At 46.9% G+C, this 23,191-nt stretch overlaps 1 protein-coding gene across 1 annotated transcript in view; it reads left to right on the top strand.

Annotated features, from left to right (window-relative positions):
- MDGA2 (MAM domain containing glycosylphosphatidylinositol anchor 2) overlaps positions 1–23,191 on the top strand; it is a 365,679-nt gene that overhangs the window by 119,264 nt on the left and 223,224 nt on the right. Inside the window, exon 2 of the mRNA XM_054201390.1 lies at positions 8,784–8,923. Within this exon, the coding sequence (XP_054057365.1) occupies positions 8,784–8,923 (140 nt within the window). The remainder of the gene's footprint in view (positions 1–8,783; positions 8,924–23,191) is intronic.

Raw genomic sequence — 23,191 nt, 5'->3', positions numbered from 1 at the left:
GGGGAAAGGCATTTTAATGTTCTTATTGGACGCCAGCCCCAATCTTCTTCTTGGTTGCACTCCATTGGTTCATCAGCAAGTGCCCTATTACAGATGTGCCATGACGTGGACCTTGGCATGGCTTTGAGCAAGGTGTAGCGTAATAGTGGCACTATCAGTTTAATGGGTCCGGGCGTCTCTGCGTCTCAGGGTGAATCTTAATGGATCTTGCCTTACTTGCTGCTTTCCTTGGCTGTAGAGGGAATGGGAGGTAGAGGCAGACTAATTCTCTGCCAGCTGGTACTAGCAGCAAATGAAGCTTTGGTTGTTACAGTGGCACAGGGAAAACTACATGGACCATGGGAAGAAGGTCCACAGTTGGCCTGTGCCTGCCTAGAGCTCCTGCCATGGATCTTGATTTCCTTCTGCTCACGTCTGTGATTCGTCACAGCCTCAGCTTAATGAAACTTCAGGTTTCGAAGAAGGATGTGACCTTTGCCATGTTGTGTAGCGACCTGTGGCTGATTTCTGTAGCGTTACATATATGGACTTGAATCCGTCTCCACGGTACTGTTTGTCATGAATTGTGCTACTAGAGTTTTTCTTGGTTAAAAATGCCTTTCTGAAAGACCTTTTGTCAAAGTGCACGCATGGGAGTAATGGTTAAGAATTCCAGATTCATTTTGTAGAGGTGATTTTTAATGTGTTTGATTTTCATGCGTCTCTACCATTTCAGGTAGGGGAAAGTCAACATATTACTGCATGCTCAGAACAGCTGAATAAGTAAACCATGTTTACTGCTAGACTATAATACTGTTGAAACAGGTCTGGCAACATCATCTGTTTTGTGACGCCAGGAACAACAAAGTGTTGCTTCAATTAAGCCAGTCACTTGTAGATCATTTCTTTGCTTATTTTAGAAGATTCATTGAACCCGCTGCCTGCAATCTGCAGGTTGCAAACTGCCTAAAGAGCAGTTCTGGGGGGGAAAAGATGCAGTGTAGGAAGGTTTCCCTCTGCGCTTCTCTTTACAATCCCCCCCCAAGTCAGTGTGATCCTGGAAGGATGCTGTATTTGTTGTGTGCAGAGGGTGGATCAACCTGGCATGTTGTGAACTAACTAGGAAATCACAGAAGTGTCATTCTCTAAGCATGCTGGAATAAGAGGCTGGAAAATTTAGATGTACCAATTGCAGGGGCCACTATTTTAATAGAGAAGGCATGGAATACGTGTTTTCTGTTGCATGGGAAAATGTGACTCCTGTGCTAAGTTTTAATTGCCAGTTTAAGGGTGTTGAGCAGCAGCAGGAATTACAAGGCAGTGTGTCTCAAGGGCTTTCGTGCTACTTGTTTAAAAACAAACCAAAGAAACTCCTCCTCAGAAATCCCGCCTGGAATTCCTGTACCAGAGGAACGTTTTCTCGGTGCTGATACTCCAGGCAATTCAGGTTTTATTTCCAAAGTCAAGAGAGAGGCTGTTGCCATGAGTATGTCCCGTCCTGTGTGCGGCGCTGGTTGAAGTGGAGGTGCCTGTGTTGTCCTCAGATTTCTTTTGGGAGAGTAACTCGGCAGCCAAAATCTGTAAATCTTACCAGGGCGTGTGCACGCTCGCCGTCCGACAGCGTGGAGAAGAGCAGTTCGTCTCCTTGAATTGAATTAGCTGACCTTTTGATGGGTGGAAGAAAGAGCAAGAGGTAAGTCTGAAGCTAAATTCCTGCAAGAGTGTAGAGGAAATTATTCTTAATTCTTTGCCTTGGCAGGGAGGCACGATCATGACCCAGCAGCGGCGCTTGCATTGGTCGCCCTTAGCTCCTGGGGAGATGGCAGCGGAGATGGTATCGCAGCGAGGTCTCTCTGGTGGCTCAGCTGAGGGAGGAGGAGGCAGAGTTAGTACCAGAAATGTGTATGCATCAGGAAACGGGGTTTCCTTTGATGCGTTATGATATCTCTGATGTTCCAGGACAATCCTTAAAAATCCTTAAGAAAAACAAAAATGCTCTGACATCAATTAATTCCCTGTATAGAAGAGGGAGCCTGGCTTAAACCCCTACGTACAGAAATAGGTATGGTGGTTGGGATGTACAGAAGTCTTTCACAGCTGGGCTCTCCCAGCTGGGTGGACGTGGTGGCTGTCCTGCCAGAGAAGAGACTGAAATGCCAAAGGGGTTGGTTTGGGTCTTCCCTGGCTCGTTTGGGTCTTTTCAGTTCATTTATGAAGAGAGCAGCTTTGCTTTGTAATGCTAACCAAAGAAGGTTAAATGTCTAAGGACAAATAAACACTGAGAAAGGATAAGTAGTGAGTTGCTGAATGGTTAGAGCTTACTAGAAACCAAGTTCTCGTGGTTTTAGGAACTATTTCCGTCTCTGAGTTCCATAGAGAATCCACATCGAAGGAGCTTTTTGCAAAGGATGCTCTACATTTGCGCTCCCATAACTGCAGGCTGAGACAGCACTGGTTAGACTGGAAACCATCTGCTTGGGGGCTGCTGCCGGGCACAGAGCGCCTCAGTGTTACAGTTCCTCCCAAATGCAATTATCTCTGGCCACAGTTATTTGCCGGTGAAAAGTTCTGTAGTTATTTTCTTTAATCTGAGGGATGAGGAGACCTTCATGATTTGTGGAACTTGCAGGATTACTTAAACTGTAATTAAAAATTTTATATATATATAGACACACACATGCATATATATATGAAATAGGAGACCCGTAATGATTCTGCTGGAAAAATGTAGAATGTATTTGTCATGAATAAAAAGCTTCTCCTCCTCCAGGAAAAAACACTTATGCCAATCCTGCAGCAGATTCCACGCAGGATAAAGCCCTGTGCGTGCACAAACTCCCTGGAGAGCTGAGGGTTCTCCAGACCGACCTCTACTTGGTCATGAATGGCCACTGTGTATGCTTATGGCTGCAGTGTCCTCCTGCCTTAGCCACGTGGCCCTCATGAAAGGGACGGGAACACTATGAGCAGCCGTAGGTTCAAGAGCAGAAGAGTTTACTCCTGCTTCACTCATCAGCTCTCCCTTTATCTCTTTAGAAAAAGAAGATTTAAAGTAATTCCAGATGAGTTTGCAACTCTCAGAATGAAGCTTTCCCATGCTCCTATCAGCTCTTAATTCTACTAATTGCAACTGAAGCGACGAGGAATCTCAGTGGTGTTGCCATGCTGAAGGCACTGCCCTATGGCAATAAATCTCATCAATGCAGTGTGTAGGTAACGCTGCAGGTAACGTGGGATTTGTGACCTCCTTTTCCAGGGGAGGTTAGGTGATGTTGAGCCCACTAATAAATTTATTATTGGACCAGCTTTTTTTTTATTTTTTCAAAAGTGCAGTATTCTTTGGGGGAAGTGGGGAATGAGAAATGTTATATGACTAGTTTTTATTAAATACATATTCAAGGTATTGATTACATTCTTCGAGTCCCGGCTGAGACAAATGCCCAGTATCTAATACAGGAAGCCTTTGGCTAGAGGTTTTGTGGTGGTGCCCTGCGCAAGGGGCGTGCCATAATGAGGGCCGTTGGAAATGAGTTGTGACATTCCTGGTTCAATCCATATCATGCAAAATGCTTCTGAGCAAGCACGGGTCGTCTTGTGGGAATTCTTTAAATTATTACGTTTGGCTAAAACTCTTAAATATATTATTTTTGGTATTTCTTTTCTTTAGATATTATTTTTTAAATAACATTATGGCCATGTGTTACTTTCAGTAGCCTCAATAAGCAAGTAATAGCAGGAACAGGTCTATAGTTTAAAAGGTTCCTGTGTATCAGTATGAAATATTTCCTACCTGCTTTCACTTTATGCTCATGGTGGCATCTACGTGTACCCTCCTCTGACCTTACCCACCAGACTAGCAAGAGAAGGATGAAGTCAACTTTTTTCCCCCTCTTGAGACTGATTTTCGCCACGTTGCTTGGTATTCGCCCATATCTCTGTGACTTAAACTGCGTTTCCGGAGCTCAGGAAGCCTCCTTGATTGATAGCACTAACACGGGAAGGCACCGAGCTAATTAAATCACACTGCCTCTTCCCAACACTGCTGTCACAGGCTGACCTAATTCTGACACTACAGAGCTTATCAGCAGAGTATCTATTGAGTTAGAGGAACCATAACGCTGTTTCTAGGAACAGATAGATTTATTATTTCTTTTTTCCCCTTTACCACTCATTACACTGCTGTTTATTGTTCCTCCTGCTGGGCAAGTATTAAAAACTTATGATCTATGGCATATGGTCGCTGTCTGTCAGTATCTGCTGCTGGAATGGTAGGTATGCTCCAGTTCAGAGAGGGATGGGGGGAAAAGGCCATGGTTACTCTTCAGAGATGATTATGGGCTGAGATCTTTGTCTCTTTGAAGGACTTCTTTCTTATTTAAAGCGATCTGGAGTAATAATGTGGTCACTTGCATCTCATGAGCCTGCGCACTCTGCTCTCCTGCTAATCGCAGTGAGCTGCTAGAGGCCGTCTGAAGCTGGTAGGGGCCCCGTTTGGTGCCGGTGAAGCACCAGAGCAAACTCTTGCAAAGGTTTTGTGTCTTTTCTTTGTTGTTCTTGGTCTGCTGCGTGCAAGTCCAAGCGTGCAGATCCAGGGTGAACCAATACGTAGCAAAAGATGGCAGTGGCTGGGGACAGGTGGAAAAGGAGGAAGAGGAGAAAGGCTTCGCCTCCCAGCTGGCACTGGAGGAGTGGGAAGCTGAGGATGTTTTTTGTGGAGGTTCAACCCTCCTATCAAAAAAATCAGTTGCTCTTCAATCTGTCTTTAATTTAATGGTGTCATAAAGTCACATGTAAACAAATATCTCATGCCCTGGAAACTTTTGAGATTAACTTAGAAATAGTAAATAAATACTTTGTTGATTCTGCATGTCTTCTGTTTTGAGCAATTAGGAAACAGTGCAATCACAATCACATAGTCTAAGAGCTGAAATGATCATTTATTAATAAGATAAAGCAGTTGAGCTTTTTTAGAAAAATAGCAATTGTTGTAAATGTTGTGATTAAGGTCAAGAGAGTTTCCGGCACTTTAAACAGAAAGGCAGACTGGAGCACTTCGGTTGTCCAAGGTCGCTTATTCGTACCACGGCTCCACAAACGTACTGTAAGTCATGAAGCATCTCCTTTCTGAGTGCTATACAAGTTCTCACTTGGTTACTTTTTAATTTGCTGCTTCTGGGTGACCGTCTTGGTTTGGGGGAAAAAACCCAACTCTTTTCTACTTACTCCTGCACGCCTTTAGAAAATAAATTTTATTCTGCATGTTTCATTGGAAGTTTAGCTAGCATTCATCACGGCACCTCCTTTGTCCTTTGTCTTTCTTTATGAAGTATGTCTAGATACCTGCGTATGTATTCAGCTTTGGACATTTCTAATTTTGCCTTCACGGAAATTTTTATGACTTCTTTTTTCCCCCCAGGTCTATACTGCCTGGGGGACTTGTTGCAAGTTGAAAGCCAATGGCTCATGTAGGCGCGTATGTGCGTGCGACAGACAGGGAAGGGAAATAAATTGAAATTGCTGGAAAAGAGCAGCCAATAAAGGGGACCTATGCAATGTCAATATATAACGAGATATGGTGAAAGGTCAGGCTGGCACCATTTTTCATTTGAAAGAAGAAATCTCATGGCACCGCACGGCTCCTGTGCAGCAGAAGCTGGGTGGGTTGTGCTTGTGTTTGTGGCTACGGCTTTTCCTTCTGACCTGACACTTACCTTTGCTTGCGCCGTGTCTGCGCGTTGCCGGGAACAGCACCGTGATGGATTCTTTCATGCAATATTTACTGTGTATAATCACAGGACAAATTCTTCCAAAATGCCACAAACAAAATAAATGCCAAGTATGTATTACTTTAATGTCTCGTCTGGTATTAAATCCTTGGAGGCGTGTTTCAGCTGTAATGAGTATTCCTGCAGTAGAGAGGGAGGTGACATTTCATAATTATGCAATGTCTTCTGAACCATAAGACTTTAAAACTTTAAAAAGTATGATTTTTTTTTATTTTCCTTTATTCGTTTGATCTCCTTTAAAGCAGTGTATTCTTTTGCCATAATAATACACAGGGGGGTATTTTTTCTTTTCTGTATTGCCTTCCCAAACCTAATGGATATGGAGCGGTGGCACAGACACTAAAATGAAGGACACTTCAAATGTAATTTGAAGTTATATGAATATAATATGAATGTAAATGTAATATTAATGTAATATGGATTTAAAAGGCAGCAGGATGTTGGTATAATGTTGCTGACTCTTCTAATTTTATCAGAAGTCTCACGATCTGTGCTGAACCTTATTTTACATTTCTGCTCCGTGGCTCTGCTTTAGCATTTCAGTATTTTATTATTTGCGTTGGGGGAGATGATGAAAGCCCCAGCCGTGGCCCAGAGCCCTGTTGTACAGCGGCTGTGCGTGGCAGAACAAGGAGGACGCTCCCTGTCCCACGACATCGAACTCTTGAGGGGGAGCAGCTCTCCTTGCACAGGGAAAGCCGCAGTACACCGAGCATTAGTGCTGCTCTTCTACTTAGAAAAAAATAATAATGAAATAATTCAGAATCAACGGTTTCTTTTAAGGTCAGAGCGTGGCACCTGGGACTGACTCCCAGACAAGGACATCTCTGTCCTTGCAGGAGGGACAGCGAGCTCCATGGGAAGAGCAGCCTGGACGGATGGTACCCAGGGAAGGATAGATTTCATTTGTTTCTTCTAAGCAGTAAATAGCATCTTTAGCCTTGCAAAGCGCCAGTGGTGTAATTGTGTGGGGAGGATGCTGGGGCTGTAAAACAGTTCTCCTGAGCAGTAGGAAAGCAAATCTGAAGCAGCTTCTGTGTAGGGAGGCCTGAGGAGATACTTGTCTGACTAAATGTGTCCGTAGGCTGAGCATCGCGGACATGTTCAGTCGTTGTGCTGTACTTGGAAATAACTGGTGCTAGGGAGCAATTTTTGCTGTCCGTGCAAAACTGCCAAGAGCAGGGACGCATCGGTCTTTAACCTGGATTCACCATTGCTAAGCAGGATCTGCCTGTGGAGGAGAGGAGAGGGTGAGCTGGTGGGTCTCCAAAAGTTGGTGTGCAGTGGCTTGAGGAGCTGCTCGGCCACCCCTGCCTGATGGGGAGGCTTTTTTCTCTTGTGGCCTCTTGACCTGTCTTGAATGGCCCCACCAACCTGTTGTCTCTGCTGATCTGATGGTCTTCCAGCCCTGTGTCACACCAGGATGTGTGTGATGGATGCAGGAGACATCCATCCCCTGCACGAGCTCTTCTGCCTCCACTGATGCTCTGCAGAGAAGCTCCACTGAGGACTGATTTCCTAAACGCTTGCTGAAGAGGTTAACCTAGGCCAAGCACACTGAAAAATGATCTAAATATAGTAGACTGAGATGGACGGGGACAGCGCAAGGTAGCTGGGAATATCAGGCTTAGTGATTACAGCCTGAAATAATGATTCTCTTCCTGTTCATTTAGTTGACCGGACACTGTCCTGTTCAGGGTCCTTGTCTTGAGTCTCATTTTCTTCAGCCTTTGGCGAGCGAGGGTCAGAAATGTGGATTATTAACAGGTTTGTATCAAGTCTAGGTATTGCGCAGCACTCGATGCCGCAAGGGCTGTGTCAGCTGGGAGCCCTGCGCGGGTTGGACCAGGAACGGCAAGCCGATGGGGAGGCTCTGCAGGGGTGCCAGAGCGATGCACCCCAGGAGTCCCCCGTGGGCGTTAGCTGAAAAATTGCAAATTGATCAAACCGCCAGTAGTCTGGTGCGAGAGGGAGGTGATGTGCAGCACGGAGGCCTGGAAAGGGAGCTGCGGTCCTGGGTGGGTGGTTGTTGCTGGTGCAAGGGAGGTGGGGAGAACACACGGATGCTTTCCCAGTGGAACGGGGCTCTTGCTCATGGGAAACGGGGCCCGGAGCTCTACGGCTTCGAGTCCTGTTGGGCTCAGCTCTAATTGTTCTCCTTTCTGGTTGTGGTTTAAGACTTTGGTTAGGATTTTAAGGCGTATCCACTTTTACTGAACAGGAGCAGCGCGCTGTTGAGCAGAGTGGGTGAAATACTGGGTCTTTAAAACTCACCAGAATTACCTTTTATCTCTCCTGCTGTTTAGTTTATGTTACTTTATTTGGCAGTCAGACTATAACTCAACTTTCTTATGGTTCAGAAATAAAGGAAGCCGTAGAGCCAGGAGCACGCTTTGGAGACTTGCAGAAACAGAGCTGTAATTTGTACTTACGGTATTAGCAGCAACATCGCAGTTTTCCTACAGGTACAACATGTAAAACAGCGTAACATCCTGTACTTCAGGTTGCATAGACGAGGAAATTAAAGTAAGGGTTCTGCTTGAACTTAAACCTCTGGTCCAAATCCTGATCCCTCTGACAGCAACAGGATTTTGGTATCGACTTTGAAAGGAAGCGGCATCGGTTGCACTGTTTCTCCTGCTTAATTTGAATGGTTTAATTGAGGCTTCTCATTTGCATAATGAGTGTGATAATGCATTTAGAAAGCTATATAATAAAAAAGAACAATAACGCAGAGTTCATTTGGAAACTGAAACAAACATAACTGGAATGCAAATGAGCTTGCAGCGGTTTCGTTCGGGGGATTGCTGGGTATTAATAAATACCGTGGAAATCTCTTCTGGCGCTGAGGATGCATCTGCTGAGTAAGTGCAGGAATATTCTCCGTGGTGAAAATGCTCAGGTCCAGCCTGGGTCTTCCCTCTAGGGGTAGGTGAGGATGCCCGGAGGTGGGTCTGAGGGAGCCCTGGGGAATGCGGGCGACGATGCTCACCTGGTTTCTCTCTCTGGGTCTTGCAGCCCCCCCCACCGTGCGGATCGTGCACTCGGGCCTGGCCTGCAACATCGAGGAGGAACGCTACTCGGAGAGAGTCTACACCATCCGCGAGGGCGAGACGCTGGAGCTGACCTGCCTGGTCACCGGCCATCCTCGGCCACAGGTGAGCCCCCGCCGTGCCCGCTGGTCACCGCACCTTCCCTCTGCCCTCTCTGTCTCTGAGCCTCTGCGGGTTGGTTCCATCTTCTGCGAAGGACTAGACTGGTGTAGGGTGGTAGAGAGGAGATCAATGCAGCAGGATCTGAGTTGGGGGGTGGAATTGTTCCGGCCGTTGGTTTGATATTGGGGTGTTGCAGAAGAAACAACAACAACAGAAAAGTTTATGACTTTTTTTTTTGAATGACTGTCTAGGAACGTGCTATTAAAATCAGTGAGTCTGTATTGTACTTTAGCATGAGGTCCTGATGTGAGTGTTTGAGGTCCATGGAGGTTGGTAGAAGGAAAAGCAAATATGGGGACAGGGACAGCTGAAACCAGACATGATGCACCAGAGTGAACAGCTGGAGAGGGGCACAGCACAGGAGAGCTCGGGGAGTCTCGCTCTTCTTGGTCTTGGACGATGTCAGAACCACAGCGTTGCAGCCCTGCAGAAAACAAAAGTTAAATAGAAAGAAGCTACCCTTTTCCAGGTCTAACTCTATTTTACAGCAGAAAATTCAAAGCCGAAAGACTTGCCAGCCTGTGCCTGCTGCCCTGCTGCGTCCCTCTGTCGCTCCCCCAACTTTGCCCATGGTACCCTGTTAACAGGTTATTTTAGATCAGGACCTTTCAAGACCTGTGCAAGCACAATGCTTTATTCCCTCCCTTCTCTGCTTTTCCCTTTCCATCTTTTCCTTTGCTCTTTGAGCCGAGCCAGCTCTCTCTTCCCTCTTTTGCCACTGCCACTTTGCCTTCTGCTGTGTCCCCTCATCTTGCTCTGCAGAGTACCGAGAGCTGAGGGTGCGTCTGTATTAGCTGAGATAACCACGTATTACACAGTTTTGTATGAGATTTTGAACACTAGAATACCTCGCACAGATTTTTCTTTGCAAGCTGGTGAATTAAAGACCTCCCTCCTGCAATGGCGTGGGACACGCGGGAGCTGTGAAGTGCAGCTGGCCGCTGGGGAAATGGGATGCACTGGAGAGCTCAAGTCTGCAGACGAGTGATGTTCCTCTAGGAAGGAGAGATGTGCTGATTCTCCTTTATTCCGTAGCTGTTCCCAATTTAGTGAGAAGGGTTAAGAACAAAGAAGTTGAAGTCTAGCCTGTGCTGTTCCAGGGAAGGCATAGGTCGGGCTGTGTCTTAGAAAACTCTACCTTAACTGCACACAGTTGCACTCTCTTAGCTGCAGTCACACATTAAAGCCATGGTATAAACCAAGCCATTTTTCTTTTAAATTAAGAGATCTCTGTCTAGTTTTTGCCAGGTGATGGAGAACGAAAAAAGTCCTTAAAAAAAAATAAAAGGGAAAAAAAACCCAAACTGGGCCAAGTGTCTAGATGTTTTGATAACCCCTTCAAGTGAGGGCAGTGCTGTTTTCAAATCAGTGCTGCTGTTATGAAGCTTAAAATTCAGCGCCTCAACAGTGTATGAAAAGTATTTATTGCCCTGCTACTGCGTTCTCTCCCATTGCTGGCCGTCCTCTTCGCTCTGACATTGCTGGCTCATGGAACATGGTCAGGGGAGATGCGAGGAACGTGCTGGTGGCTCCTCATTGGAAGAGCCAAGTGAGAGAGTCTGGCTTGACACAGACCTCATTCACAAAGGTCGATAATAACGTTTTAATGTAGTACTGACTGTAACATGGAGGGGGCACCTCCTGCCTTAAGGACACACTGCTGCTTTTTAGGGGATTTATGGCATAAGGCGATGTTCAACATGGGGGAGATGGGATCTGCCCCAGGCTGGCTGCCTTCTCCAGCCACCTCTCTGAAACAAGTCCGTGTCCCTCAGTACCTGTCAGTACTGTTGGATTCATTCCGCCTTCCCAAACTTTTCTAATCCAGGCTTATTTAACAACTTTTTGAGATCCAAAGCGTCTGGCTCTGGATGCAGCAGTTTGGCATGGCCATGTGTTTGGGTGGAGGCAAGTGGGACATTTGCGTGCAGGCAGACAAGAGCAGGATGAACATAGACTGATACTTCCAGGGCTTCCTTGGAGAATATTTCTTTCTCAAAGCCATCTCCTCTATCTGCTCCGGCAAAGCTGACCAGCAGCCTGCGAGTTTTGGTGCAGCTGAAATCAAAGATCTCTCTCAAACCTGCCTGCCTGGAGGCTTGAGGCAGCTTCAAAGCGAGCAGGGCTGTTATCCGTCAGGAAGTGCTTTGGACCAGCTATGAAAGGTGCTGTCTCAAGCAGTAACAAAGCTTATGATGCTGCTGAATCAAAAAAAGCAAGCTGTTCAACCAAAACATCTTATCAAGAAAGCAACCACATGGCTGGTTTTTTCATAAAAATCTCTATTTTCTCATCTGGGATTCAGGATGGAAAATTGATTTCTCTTCATTTTACCTGTTTATAGATTTTTTTCTTTGTCAGCCAGCACCTCAGTCTGCTCTCTTGTGCTCGCTCTCATGTTACAGCTCTCTGAGACTCGAAATATTTCTTGCAGATTAATTGCCTGAGAGCAGGGGGATAGTTTTGGTAGTCTCAGATGGGTGATTCTGCAGTGCAAAACAGGAGGCTTGGCAGCGCTGTGTTTGAACATTAACCTCTTTATCACCTTCCTATTAGATTTCCACTCAAATTTAGTGCTCCAGAAAGTTTAAAAAAAAAAAAAAAAAGACTAAGACACCGTAGCTTTTTTGCTATGTTTAAAGTTTGTCATGCAACACTGTGGGAGCTGCAGTTCCTTGGACTCATTGTCCGTGAAATTTGGTTTCTCTTAGATGAGATATTAGGAAGAAATTCTTGACTGTGAGGCCCAGGTTGCCCAGAGAAGCTGTGGCTGCCCCATCCCTGGAGGTGTTCAAGGCCAGGCTGGACGGGGCTTGGAGCAACCTGGGCTGGTGGAAGGGTCCCCCAGGGCAGGGGGTGGCACTGGGTGATCTTTAAGGTTCCTTCCAACCCAAACCATTCCGTGATTCTAAGACTTCCATGGATCTCACCAAGGTTTTTGTCTGTCAACGGGGCTGTTGAGGAAAAGTACCCATCAGGGTCAGGCAGGAGATCAAGACTTGCATGGAACCATCAAGCTGGTGCTCGCTGTTTCCAGCTGTCAGAGAACTACTCTTACCTGCCAGTAATTATTCTCGGGTATTTTAAATATGGATAATGTAAAATTTGTATTTATTTTGCTTCTTGAATACATTCTGCTTTATGGGGATGGTTCTTTAGGAGGAGGTCTGCAGTGTGTTTCTGTTGTGACCAAGCGGCAGTGGCGATACGGCATTTATTTTGAAGCCTTCCTTTTCATATGCAGAAATTATAAAATAATTTGACGATATATTGTTGTTGGATTCTCATGTTCAGACAGCCTTCAATATGAGATGGCTTTGAGGGGAAGTGTCTGGCAGGATGCTTCCAATTCTCCTTGCAGATAGAAGTGGTGAAAATACATTTTTATTTTTATTTTTTCTGCAGGAAACTTCCATCCACGTTTTGTGGTAATTGCCAGTATTTTCTGTACTTCAATTTTTTACTGTTTTTCGCACAGAAGGTTATCATATTTGGTTTGCAAATTTTATGGAAATTATTTTCAAAATGATATTTTATCAGACCCTGGGAAGTGAGTTTATAAAATATGTAATTACGTATCTATTCTAAGAATGCTATTCAACTTGCATGCGCTTCTCAAACTTTTTCTATTATTATTGGCATACATGGAAACTCCTTTTGTTCTAAACGCTGTAAGAAGTCAGCAATCCTGCACTAGGCATTTATAAAATCTGCCATTGGTGGTTGCTGTAATCCCCCCCCACAATCAGGAGTGGGCAGAAAACATGCATTAACTGAGGGGAGAATGAAGGGGTGAAAGTGTGCTGTGAGTCAGCTGGTGAGACCGTCCGTCCTGCATCCTTCCTTCCAAGCGGCCTTTGCAGATGCTGGCGTGGCTTGGACCATGGCCTTGTAAAAGGTCTTCAATGTCCAGAGCTGCTGGTGGGATGGGGAGATCTCATAGCTGCTGTTCAGGATCTGCAGGGGGACCTACAAGAAAGCTGGAGAGGGACTTTTTACAAGGGCATGTAGCGATAGGATGAGGGGTGATGGCTTCAGACTGGAAGAGGGGAGATTTAGATTGATCTCAGGAAGAAATTTTTGACCCGGAGGGTGGTGAGCCCCTGGCCCAGGTTGCCCAGAGAAGCTGTGGCTGCCCCATCCCTGGAGGGGTTCAAGGCCAGGCTGGACGGGGCTTGGAGCAACCTGGGCTGGTGGGAGGTGTCCCTGCCCAGGGCAGGGGGTGGCACTGGGTGGTCTTTAAGGTCTCTTCCAACCCAAACCATTCTGTGATTGTGTTTTTGGTTCTTGGGGCTACATCATGTTCATTTCTCCGACTGTGGCGGTAACAGCAAGTAACCAAGTCACGCTACAGTAATGACTGCCAGGTGATGCTGGCCATTGAAAGACATAGTGTGCAGTACCACCGCTACTGCTGCCTTGAAGCCTTTTTTTGCAAGGTTTTACCAGATCATTTGGATTAATGAATTGACATAGTCTGCTTTGTTGTTTGTTTTTGGGTTTTTTTAAACTATGGGTGTGGGATATATGTACATCCCCTATTTTCTGCTATAAACTCAAGTCTTGGCCAACTGCTGGCCTGTGCTGCTCCTTACACTTCAGCAGCAACTGGAAAAGGGAGTGTTACGAATTCATAGAATCATAGGGTTGGAAGGGACCTCTGGAGATCATCTCGTCCAACCCCCTGCCAGAGCAGGGTCACCCAGAGCAGGTTGCACAGGAACGCGTCCAGGCGGGTTTGGAATGTCTCCAGAGTTGGAGACTCCCACAGCCTCACTGGGCAGCCTGTGCCAGGGCTCTGCCACCCTCAAAGGAAAGAAGTCCCTCTTCATGTTTAGGTGGAACTTCCTATGCTCAAGTTTGTGCCCATTACCTCTTGTCCTGTCACTGGGCACCACTGAAAAGAGCCTGGCCCCATGAATTCTTGCCGGAAATAAAGGCTGCTAGGTGTATTGTGGAGTAGAAGTGCCACGCTTCTACGGCAGTAATTCATGGAGAGGGACTAGGATCTTAGCAGAAAAGTGGTGCATCTCTGCAGGGATGCCAAGAGCAAACTGTTCTCTGCACTTGCTGTTCTCCTGCCTTGTGTCTCTGCTAATTGCCATTGCTTTGGCCACCAGAGGTGGTGGCATTACAGCTAAGCAGAGACTGCCAGTTCCACCCATAAACACAGGTGTGGTCCCCATTGCATGGAGATGCAAGGTGAATTTTGGGCTTCAGTCTTCACAAATGTTGTGCTGGTTCATTAACGGAGTGTCTGCTGCTGTTCCTGCTCAGTGAGGTATGGGAGCCAGGCAACAGTGCTCCAGTAAAAACGTCATTCAACACATAAGGCTGATGTTAGTAACAAGCTTTATTTAGTGCCCTTAAAGCAAACCTGTGGAAGTACCTTCTGCAAGCCCTCAGTTTTGGGAATGGCATTTAAGAGCGGGTGCAAAAGCTAAAGCAGAAAGTCTTCTTCCTGATTCGCGAGCTGAGTTTGGTAATTGAGCACCTTAATATCTAGGGGTTTGGAGCTACAGTTAATTACACCTCCAAAATTAAACTTTCTTTAAAATCATGTGCTCTACTTAACAAAGAATTTTTTTTCTTCTTTTGGGGGCTAATTAGCTGCATTCACCTTCTTTCCTGATTCTGAGCTCACAGTAGGTCTCCATGAGTATTGAGAGGCAGTTTGAAAGCCAAGTGTCTAATGGTTTGTAGAGGAAGCTCTCCTGTGGACTTTCCTCCTCTGGTTCCTCTTACAGCCTCAGCCAGATGGTGGGCAAGCATGTGCCAGACCTAGTGATGGGCTTGAGAAGATGGCAGCACTACAGGATGGGCCAGCTTCAGAAGCTGAGCCTGGGCAAGGTTCATCAGGACCTGGCCGAGCCCTCGGCCTGGCTGTAGAGGACATCAGCTCTTTTTGTCTCATGTTTGTCTAGTCATGGCCTTTCTGTCAGCCTAAAAGGAGTGCAGTGACTCTGGCTTAGAGAGGTGTCTATGAGTGAGCCTCAGACCATTGCTGTACATTACTGTGAGTGGACATGGTCTTCAGGGAGTCTCCAAAGGCTCCTCTATATGCTCTAGCGCCTCAGGCACTGACCACCTTTCTCCTCGGCCATCACTGTCCCATGGACCATCCCCAAGGAGAAGAAGCCTTGCTGATGCTCCGTTGCAGCCTCCTTCGCTGTGGGACTGTTGTTACCAGCACAGCGTCTATCTGGTTTTCCTTTTTACCGTATTACAAGTTCCCCTGGGATATGATGAGAGAGGAAAAACAATCTGTCTCAGAAGGTTGCAGACGTGTCCTTCTCCTTGGTTTTGCAAGGTAGCTCCTGAGTATCCAAGTTTTGTGTCCAGGGCACATCTACATGTAAGTATGCACTTGTGTGCACGTTAACGTGTGCAAGGAAGTGCTTGTAGATCCAAAAACTCTTCCTGGGGAAAAGGGCAGGGGTGAGACCCCAGCAGCAAGTGTGCCTTTCTGTGTGAGAGTGCCGTTGGCTTGCCCTGGGCTAGCCCAGTCTTCTGCCATCTGTGTGTGGTGGTTTGCTTTTATTTTGTCCTCCTTCCCCATGGGCACGAGGGCCTGTAGCAGGAGGATTGCAGCAATGGGGACTCAGCCCAAACTAGGTGGGACCTGTATTTTCTCCTCCTTCCTTTGCGGATTGGAAAAGGCAAAGAGAAAGTGCTGCTTACGGGCTTCCTCTGCTGAAGGTATGCTCGTGGCTTTAAAGAAACAACGCTGGTGGGGCTGGTGTGGGTGCGCACGCCGCGGTGCCAGGCTGCTCTGCTGCCTGCTTAGTCTCGCCATGGCGCCCTGCGTCACCTGAGGCTGCCCGTGGTGGGTGTCTGAGAGGAGGAATGAATGTTTTGTTTTTTTTTTTTCCCCTCTTTCATGTCAGCACTCCTGCACGCTTCACCAAAGCGCACGTTTATGCCTTTTTGTCTTTCCAGGCATTGCTTTTAACTTTTCGATCAATTGGTGTAGTTCAGTAGCAGGCTGATGACTTGCGTGTGCCTCTGTGTGATCTGCTCCAAGTTGCGTTGAAATGACTCTGCTCAATAGGGGCTTCTCTTTGAATGTGTGTCTTCAGGTTTACTCTGGCTTTACTCCAGATTACTCACTGGCTTCCCACCACGTGTCGCAAAGTTCTCCCTAAAGTAACAGACAGGTGGAGAAAGGGAAACTCACGTACTCAAAGAGGTAGCTGCACTTCCATTTGAAACTTTGTTCAAAGCTTGTTGAGGGTTAATCAGTATCAGTGAGGCCTTTGGGGAGAATAATGGAAGGCTACAGTAATTATTGAAAAGAGAATTACAAACACTTGCACATGGTTGTTCCCCAAAACTTAGCCTCACGCTTAGTTATCCAGAAAGCTCTGAGCACCCCAACACATTGTTGCACATACTTATCTGTGCGGTGATTGTGTAGCATTTGATATATCACTGCTGTTCATAATTTGCAGCATTCTTACACACAGCACTCATCACTTGATCTATTAAGTGCGCCATTAGTTGCCATAGAAACTAATTTTCCTTGATTAAGTTTTTAAAATGCCACATCCATGCTCAGGTGAGGCTAACGGTGGGTGGGCAAATGCAGCCCTTTTTTCATAAATTACTGCTTTCAGGATTTTGCCCAGAGGTTGCTTTGGATTTTCAAGCAAAATTCTGCAAAGCCCTCTGCTGTTTGGGAAGGAGAACAATGTGACAAGTCCTTCGTGGGTGGCTGAGCTGAGCTCACGGTCTGTGTGACAGAATCCCAGGCTCGCAGGGGTTGGAAGGGACCTCTGGAGATCATCTAGTCCCACCCCCTGCCAAAGAAGGGTTGCCCAGAGCAGGTTGGACAGGAACATGTCTGTCACGTCCCACTTGCAGTAAAGGGCGGGGGGGTAAGTGACTTCAGACTCGTAAATTCTCAACGGCAGGGACTGAGGTGAGATAAATCTCAAGGTCCATATACAAACATTTATTAGCTTCCCCAAATCGTTAGTATAGGTCTTAACCTATTATCGTGGACTTGTTGGGTATATAACAAATTATGGCAAATGGTGAGGTACGCACTGTGTTACTGAACAACAGGGATAGGACAACTTATGGCAAGCGGTACTTAACGTCGTTACTTAACGACTCTAACTGTTAGAGAAAGGAAAAGACAGAGAAAAAGACAGAGATAAAGAGATCACCAGTCCTGATTCCAGCGTCTTTTTCAGGGAATCTTCCCAGGCATGATCTTCGTCTTTCTTGGGAAGAATCTTCCCAGGCACAATCATCTTCTTTTGTTTCTTCTTTGCTCCCCGCTAGGGGCACTTATTTTCCCCTTTTATGTTTGCTGAATTGGAATGGTCCACCCCCCTGTGTTGAGGACAGCCTTGTCTCAGGTTTCTCCCGTCTCTCAGGTGATGTGTAGCATGATTTGGGTGGAAAGACGAGTGTCATAGTCACACATGTTTAGCATGATCTTTATAATCTTCATTGGCATATGCAGGGTGTGTGCTTTCATATGCATTTCACGGATAATGAAGCAAAGGTCACTCATCGGACACAATGGCCTTGAGAACTAGCAAGCTCATCACACGAGTGGCAGAACTATCCTGTCTTCACAAGACAGTTTTCCCACACTTCCAGGCGCCAGAAGTGTTAGCCTTACCAGTTCTTTGAAGGCCAGGCCCGCATTATTTATTTCCTTGTGAGTGTTTGAGGCATTGCATTGAAGGCTTGGAGGGCCTTCTGCCCCTCGTCAGGGAATTTACAGTCCATCTCTTACAATGTCCAGGCGGGGTTTGAATATCTCCAGAGCAGGAGACTCCACAGCCTCTCTGGGCAGCCTCTTCCAGGGCTCTGCCACCCTCAAAATAAAGAAGTTTTTTTTCATGTTGAGATGGAACTTTCCGTGTTCCAGTTTGTGCCCGTTGCCCCTTGTCCTGTCACTGGGCTCCACTGAGAAGAGTCTGGCCCCATCCTCTTGCCACCCGCCTGTTAAAATATTGCTCAGCATTGATGGGATCCCCTCTCAGCCTGCTCTTCTCCAGGCTGAACAGCCCCAGGGCTCTCAGCCTGTCCTCAGCACAGAGATGCTCCAGTCCCTGACCACCTTTGTAGCCTCTGCTGGACTCTCTCCAGTAGTTCCTTGTCTCTCTTGACCTGGGGAGCCCAGCACTGGCCCCAGCACTCCAGGTGCAGCCTCCCCAGGGCAGAGCAGAGGGGGAGGATGACCTCCTTCCACCTGCTGGCCACGCTCTTTTTAATGTGCCCCAGGAGACCATTGGCCTTCTTGGCTACAAGGGCACATGGCTGGCTCTTGAGCAGCTTGTTGCCCACTAGTACTTCCAGGTCCTGCCCTGCAGAGCTGCTTTTGAACCTGCTGGGGCTGGCTGTGTGTCCCACGGGGCGAGGGCCTGCAGTGTCACCTTTTGGACCCATCTGTTCTCCAAATATTAGCCCAAACATTAACCAAGCCTTGTGCTGCACCTGCCCGTCAGCTCGACAAGAGACTTGTAAGCGTGTACTAAGGCCACTTACCCCAGGACACAAATGACTTATTTGCTGATCTCTGTAGGTAATAGGTGACATTTTCTGTACACTAGCGAGGCTCTCCTGCATGGCCTATGGAGGGGTGGAGCCTCTCCTAACCTTCCTTGGCAGCTCCAGTCTGTGCTGGGGGGGGTCCCGCTGGTGGCAACAATAACTGTGACTGTCCCAAGGCAAGGAGTGACATTTGGACCACAGGAGTCAGAGGGAGCAGCATCTTCTGAAAGAGCAGGGACTGGCTGGGATTTTGTATTCCTGGTTCCTTTAAAGGCCAAATGATAAAGACCTTGTTTGTCAGTATAACCTCACCTGCACTGGTTTTTCTTTTTTGCTCTGGGTGTTTTTTTTTTTTTTTCCTGTGTCTGTCACCTCCATATGCTGTCCCACCTCGGGTAATGTTATCCTGTCACGCATGGCACGTTCTGAGGTGCAAAATGTGCTGAGTGGAGGAAGGGCGATGCCGGAGTCCTCGTCTAGTTGCTTCACTGTGGCAATGGGGGCAGCTGCAGGAGTGCTCTCTGTCCCCACCAGCATGGCCCAATGCTCTTTGGCAAGTGATGGGGTCCCCACATCTGTCCCCCTGCCCTGACCAAGCTCCAGGGGTGGGGGAGGCTGGAGCTGCTGTTGGCACACATAGTCTGACCGTCTGAGGGTTGCGTGCTCTCTGTTCCCAGCAAGCTCTGGGAGCTTGACTATTTTGGGGATGCAACATGCCCTCTTGAGCGCTGAGGCTTTCTTCTGCAGAATCGTAGCAGATTCCACCTCCTCACATCCTTCTGCCACCCTTTCTCCTATGCAGTGCTATCAGACTATGTCATTTGAAATCAAGGGGCTAAGACGTGCGCTGGTTGCCTGTGAAGAGAGTGTCAGATAGCTTGGCTCTCCTGGAAGGCAGTGCATGGGAGGATCTGCATTTGGAAGACCCAAAATTTTCTCCCTGGCTCTGTTTTGCTGTGTTTTCTTTCCACTTGTAGGAGTGGAGTGCTGTGCTGATGGCCACTCTGTCAACAAGTAGCTTCTCCCCTTGCAGCTGAGAGGCTGCTAGGAGATGCCTTCTGCTTCCTGAGCTCGGTGCTTGCACACCCTGAGCAGAGCCAGGGCTGCTGCTCCTCCAGGGCACGCGTGGCCCTGGGGACACGCAACCTGCCTGTAGGGAATTTGGGTGGCCTGAGAGGGTGGTTCAAGTGGCGCCAATGTTCTCTCTCAGCTGCGGGGGACCAGTGGGGATGCTGAGCTGACTCACATGTGTGGCAGCTTGGATGGAGCAGCGAGGCCTTGAGCACACAGCCTGTCCTACAGGGATGGAGGTGGTGGCTGGCAGGGGATGTTCCAGTGTAGGCTCAGTGATGGAGCCCCCAGAGATACCTGGGCTGACCCAGGCAAGCCATGTCGGTGCTGACTGGAGTTAGCAGGGCTGGCCCATTTTGCACCTGCTTTGTTGCAGCTGTTGTCCACAGTGTATGGAAGATGGGGTTTGTATTGCAGATATATATTGCAGAAGAAGGAAGGGAAGATTTTGACTGGATGTTAGGAAGAAATTCTTGGCGGTGAGGGTGGTGAGCCCCTGGCCCAGGTTGCCCAGAGAAGCTGTGGCTGCCCCATCCCTGGAGGTGTTCAAGGCCAGGTTGGACGGGGCTTGGAGCAACCCTGGGCTGGTGGAAGGGTCCCCCAGGGCAGGGGGCTTGGAACAAGATGATCTTTAAGGTCCCTTCCAACCCAAACCATTCTGTGATTTTTATGAAGAAGGAATTGTTTGATTTCAGTTATCATCTGGTGCTAAGTGGTATGATGGGGCTTGAATAAACAACTGAAGCAACAGTCAAGACAGGAAAGCAGTGATATTGCAGTGGGGGGAAGCCTTCTGTTGCCTTGCGTTTAACTTGCTGGATTTGGGTTTTGTTTTTTTTTTTTTTTCCATTTCCAAAGCAAGCGTGCTGAACCTAATGGTAAGAGTTAGGTGGGATGGATGAGGCCCCTGTTGAGATATTGGCCAGCACCTTCCTGTGTGATGAGATGTCTGTGTTCCCCAAAGAAATGCTTTGGAAAAGCAGAAAGGAGCAACGTTTTCAAATTCGAGAGGAGGATCAATAGGGAGAATATATGGGTGGCTAAATGGCTGGCACATTTGTCCTTATCAGGGCAAAACGGTCGTGCTGAGAGACCCTTCCCCCCCCACCCGCCATTTAATGCTTATTTCTCTTGTCAGATGGAGCAGGGGAAGGTTGTAGTGAGCATGGAATGTATCTGCAGTGCTCTGCAGAGGTGAGAATTCAGGTGCTGTACTTTAGGGAGAAAACATCAAATAAACTGTTCGTAGCCTCGGCACCAAAAATGACACATAAATTTTAATCACGTACTTCTTTCAATGCTGAAGAACGGTAGAAATACATGCCCTTCTTAGCTAAATATGAGCTTTATCGAGCCAAACTTTTCTGAAGGGTTTTTCCAGCATAAAATGCCGGCTAATTTAGTCATGAGTCAAGCTGGATTTTATCAGGTGTTCACTGAACATTTGTAAAGTCTTCCCGTGAACTGAGGGGTGTCAAATGAAATCATCATCAGTTTTCCTAACAAGAGTACAATTATTGTAATAAAGATACGCAGAATGCAATAGGAAAACAGCTGTTCCAGTGTTAAGTAACCCTCCTCCCCACAAATTGCTTTCTTTGGCCGCATCAGCAGTTAGTAAGAATCCCTATCAATTAAAATAGAAAATGTAGCATCCACTTCACCTCCAAAGGAGCCTTTTATGTTTCACTTGCAGCTGATCAAAGAGAACACCACGTGGGTCTTTTGTTTTGTTTTTCTGAAATGCTGCTTTTTATATTTTAATGGATGGCATGCCAGAAAATGTTAATTCTTTCTTTGCGCCCGCTAATAAGGTGAAGGTAGGATTCTGTTCCGAAACATTAGAGGAGGCTACACTAATCACACCGAGTGATTAAGATGGTATGCATTTTAAGTAATGAAGGTGATTCTGTAATGTGGCTGTTGATGGAGATCCCTCGTTGCTTGGGAAGGAGCTTTGTTGGAGCTCGGAGGAGAGGGGAGTGAAGCAGTGGCTCAACTCCAAACCCTCATGGACTGGGTTTTTGGGTTTTTTTTGCAGTGCTCAGTGGTCTCCTGATGTACCCTGGGTGTTTGAAAAGTTGCCCTTACTTGCTTCTGGACTTCATTTATTGATACCGTCAGTAAATATATTTTTGTCTCAATGGTTCTTTGTATTGTCTCGATGCTAAATCTTAGGTAGCCTCAGCTGGGAGGATGGCACTGGGAACCTTGAAGCAGAGTAGGCAGAGGTGGAGGTGGTGAAATAAGTGAGGAAAGAGGGAGGGCCAGAAGTGCTGAGACCCAGCTGTTTCTGTTGACTGTGGAATTGATGGTGAAGGCTGTAAGAATTCGGAGTTCCCAAAAAGCAACCCTGGAGAAAACAAAACGCACTAATTGAAACTGTTTCCACCAAAATTTGTTTTGGACCTGAAGTTCTTGCCTAGTGGCAATCTAATACTAAAAACTCACAGTTAAGCTGTAATCAGTAAAAGGGGGCTTGGTGGAGTTGTCTGTGTTGGGTGGGAGTTATAGAGCCTCTTCTCCAGGCTGTCGTGGACCCTGAAACTGTTTGGGCAGCAGCAATGAGGAAGGTACAGCGTCCTCACCAGCCCATCCACCCTCTGGGATGTGGACTTTCACTGCCACCCTGGGCTGGACGCGATGGTCCGTGCCTGCAGGACTGTAACTATTAAAATGTAACTATTAAAATGCAATCCTGTCTTGACGGACGTAATTTTGATGTGGTAACTCAGTTGCACGCTGCAAACAGCACTGAATATTTTGTGCATACGCTGCTGAAAGAAATGTAAAAAGCTTCGCCCCATCACCTGCAGGGAGCTGGGTTGAAAGGCACGTTGTTTGCAAGCTGGTAAAGAAATTAAACTCGGTTGTTTTATTCTGAATAATTTGACCGGTCATATCTTGACGATTTTCCTGGTTCCAGGTGGCTGCTGTCTCTCAACAAGAAATATGTTTGCAGGTTTCTAAAAAGGGCTTGGAAGCGGTGGGGGAAAGAGGTCAGCTTAAATCAAGATAAATGCAACATCAGGGCAAGTGAAGGGTGTATTTCAGCCACACTCAGTTGAGAATATCGAGCCTGGGCTTGCTAAAGCATCAGCAATCACTGAAATGAGACTATCAGAGAATCACGTGGAGTTGAAAATGACATCCAGGTGGGTGATTTTTAGCATACTGGTTTCACATTGACCCTTGTGGAAGCTTAAAAGCTGCCAGAAATTCCCCCCCGAAAGTTTCCAATGAACACAGAGCATGAATCTCCCATCATGGAAGGAAAAGAGCAAAATTTTTCAGTTTGGACACTCGTGTGGACACAAGTATGGATACTTGTCCTCTTGTCCCTTGCATCTGTCTTCCCCTGGACCTTCCCCCCAAACTGTGCCCTGTCTGTATATTGTCAGCTTTTGGTTTCCTTTTCTTTGGTGGCCCTTAAGAGAGGTAGGACGTTGGCTGAAAGGATGGAGAAGTGGCTCTGGGATGCTGCAGAAGTAGCTGGATTTTCCATGACTGTTGAACATGCTAGTCTCATAAGCAAAAAAATGAGGTGGGTGGTTTTGGAATGAGGTCTGTTGCTGTGAGGTCTCTCTTGCTGAAAAAGAATATATTTGATGAGTAAAGAGATAATTT

The sequence above is a fragment of the Rissa tridactyla genome, chromosome 4 (assembly GCF_028500815.1).
Source record: "Rissa tridactyla isolate bRisTri1 chromosome 4, bRisTri1.patW.cur.20221130, whole genome shotgun sequence".
Classification (NCBI taxonomy): domain Eukaryota; kingdom Metazoa; phylum Chordata; class Aves; order Charadriiformes; family Laridae; genus Rissa; species Rissa tridactyla.
The sequence above is the reverse complement of the archived record's forward strand: the minus strand, read 5'-3'. Positions and strand labels throughout refer to the sequence as shown.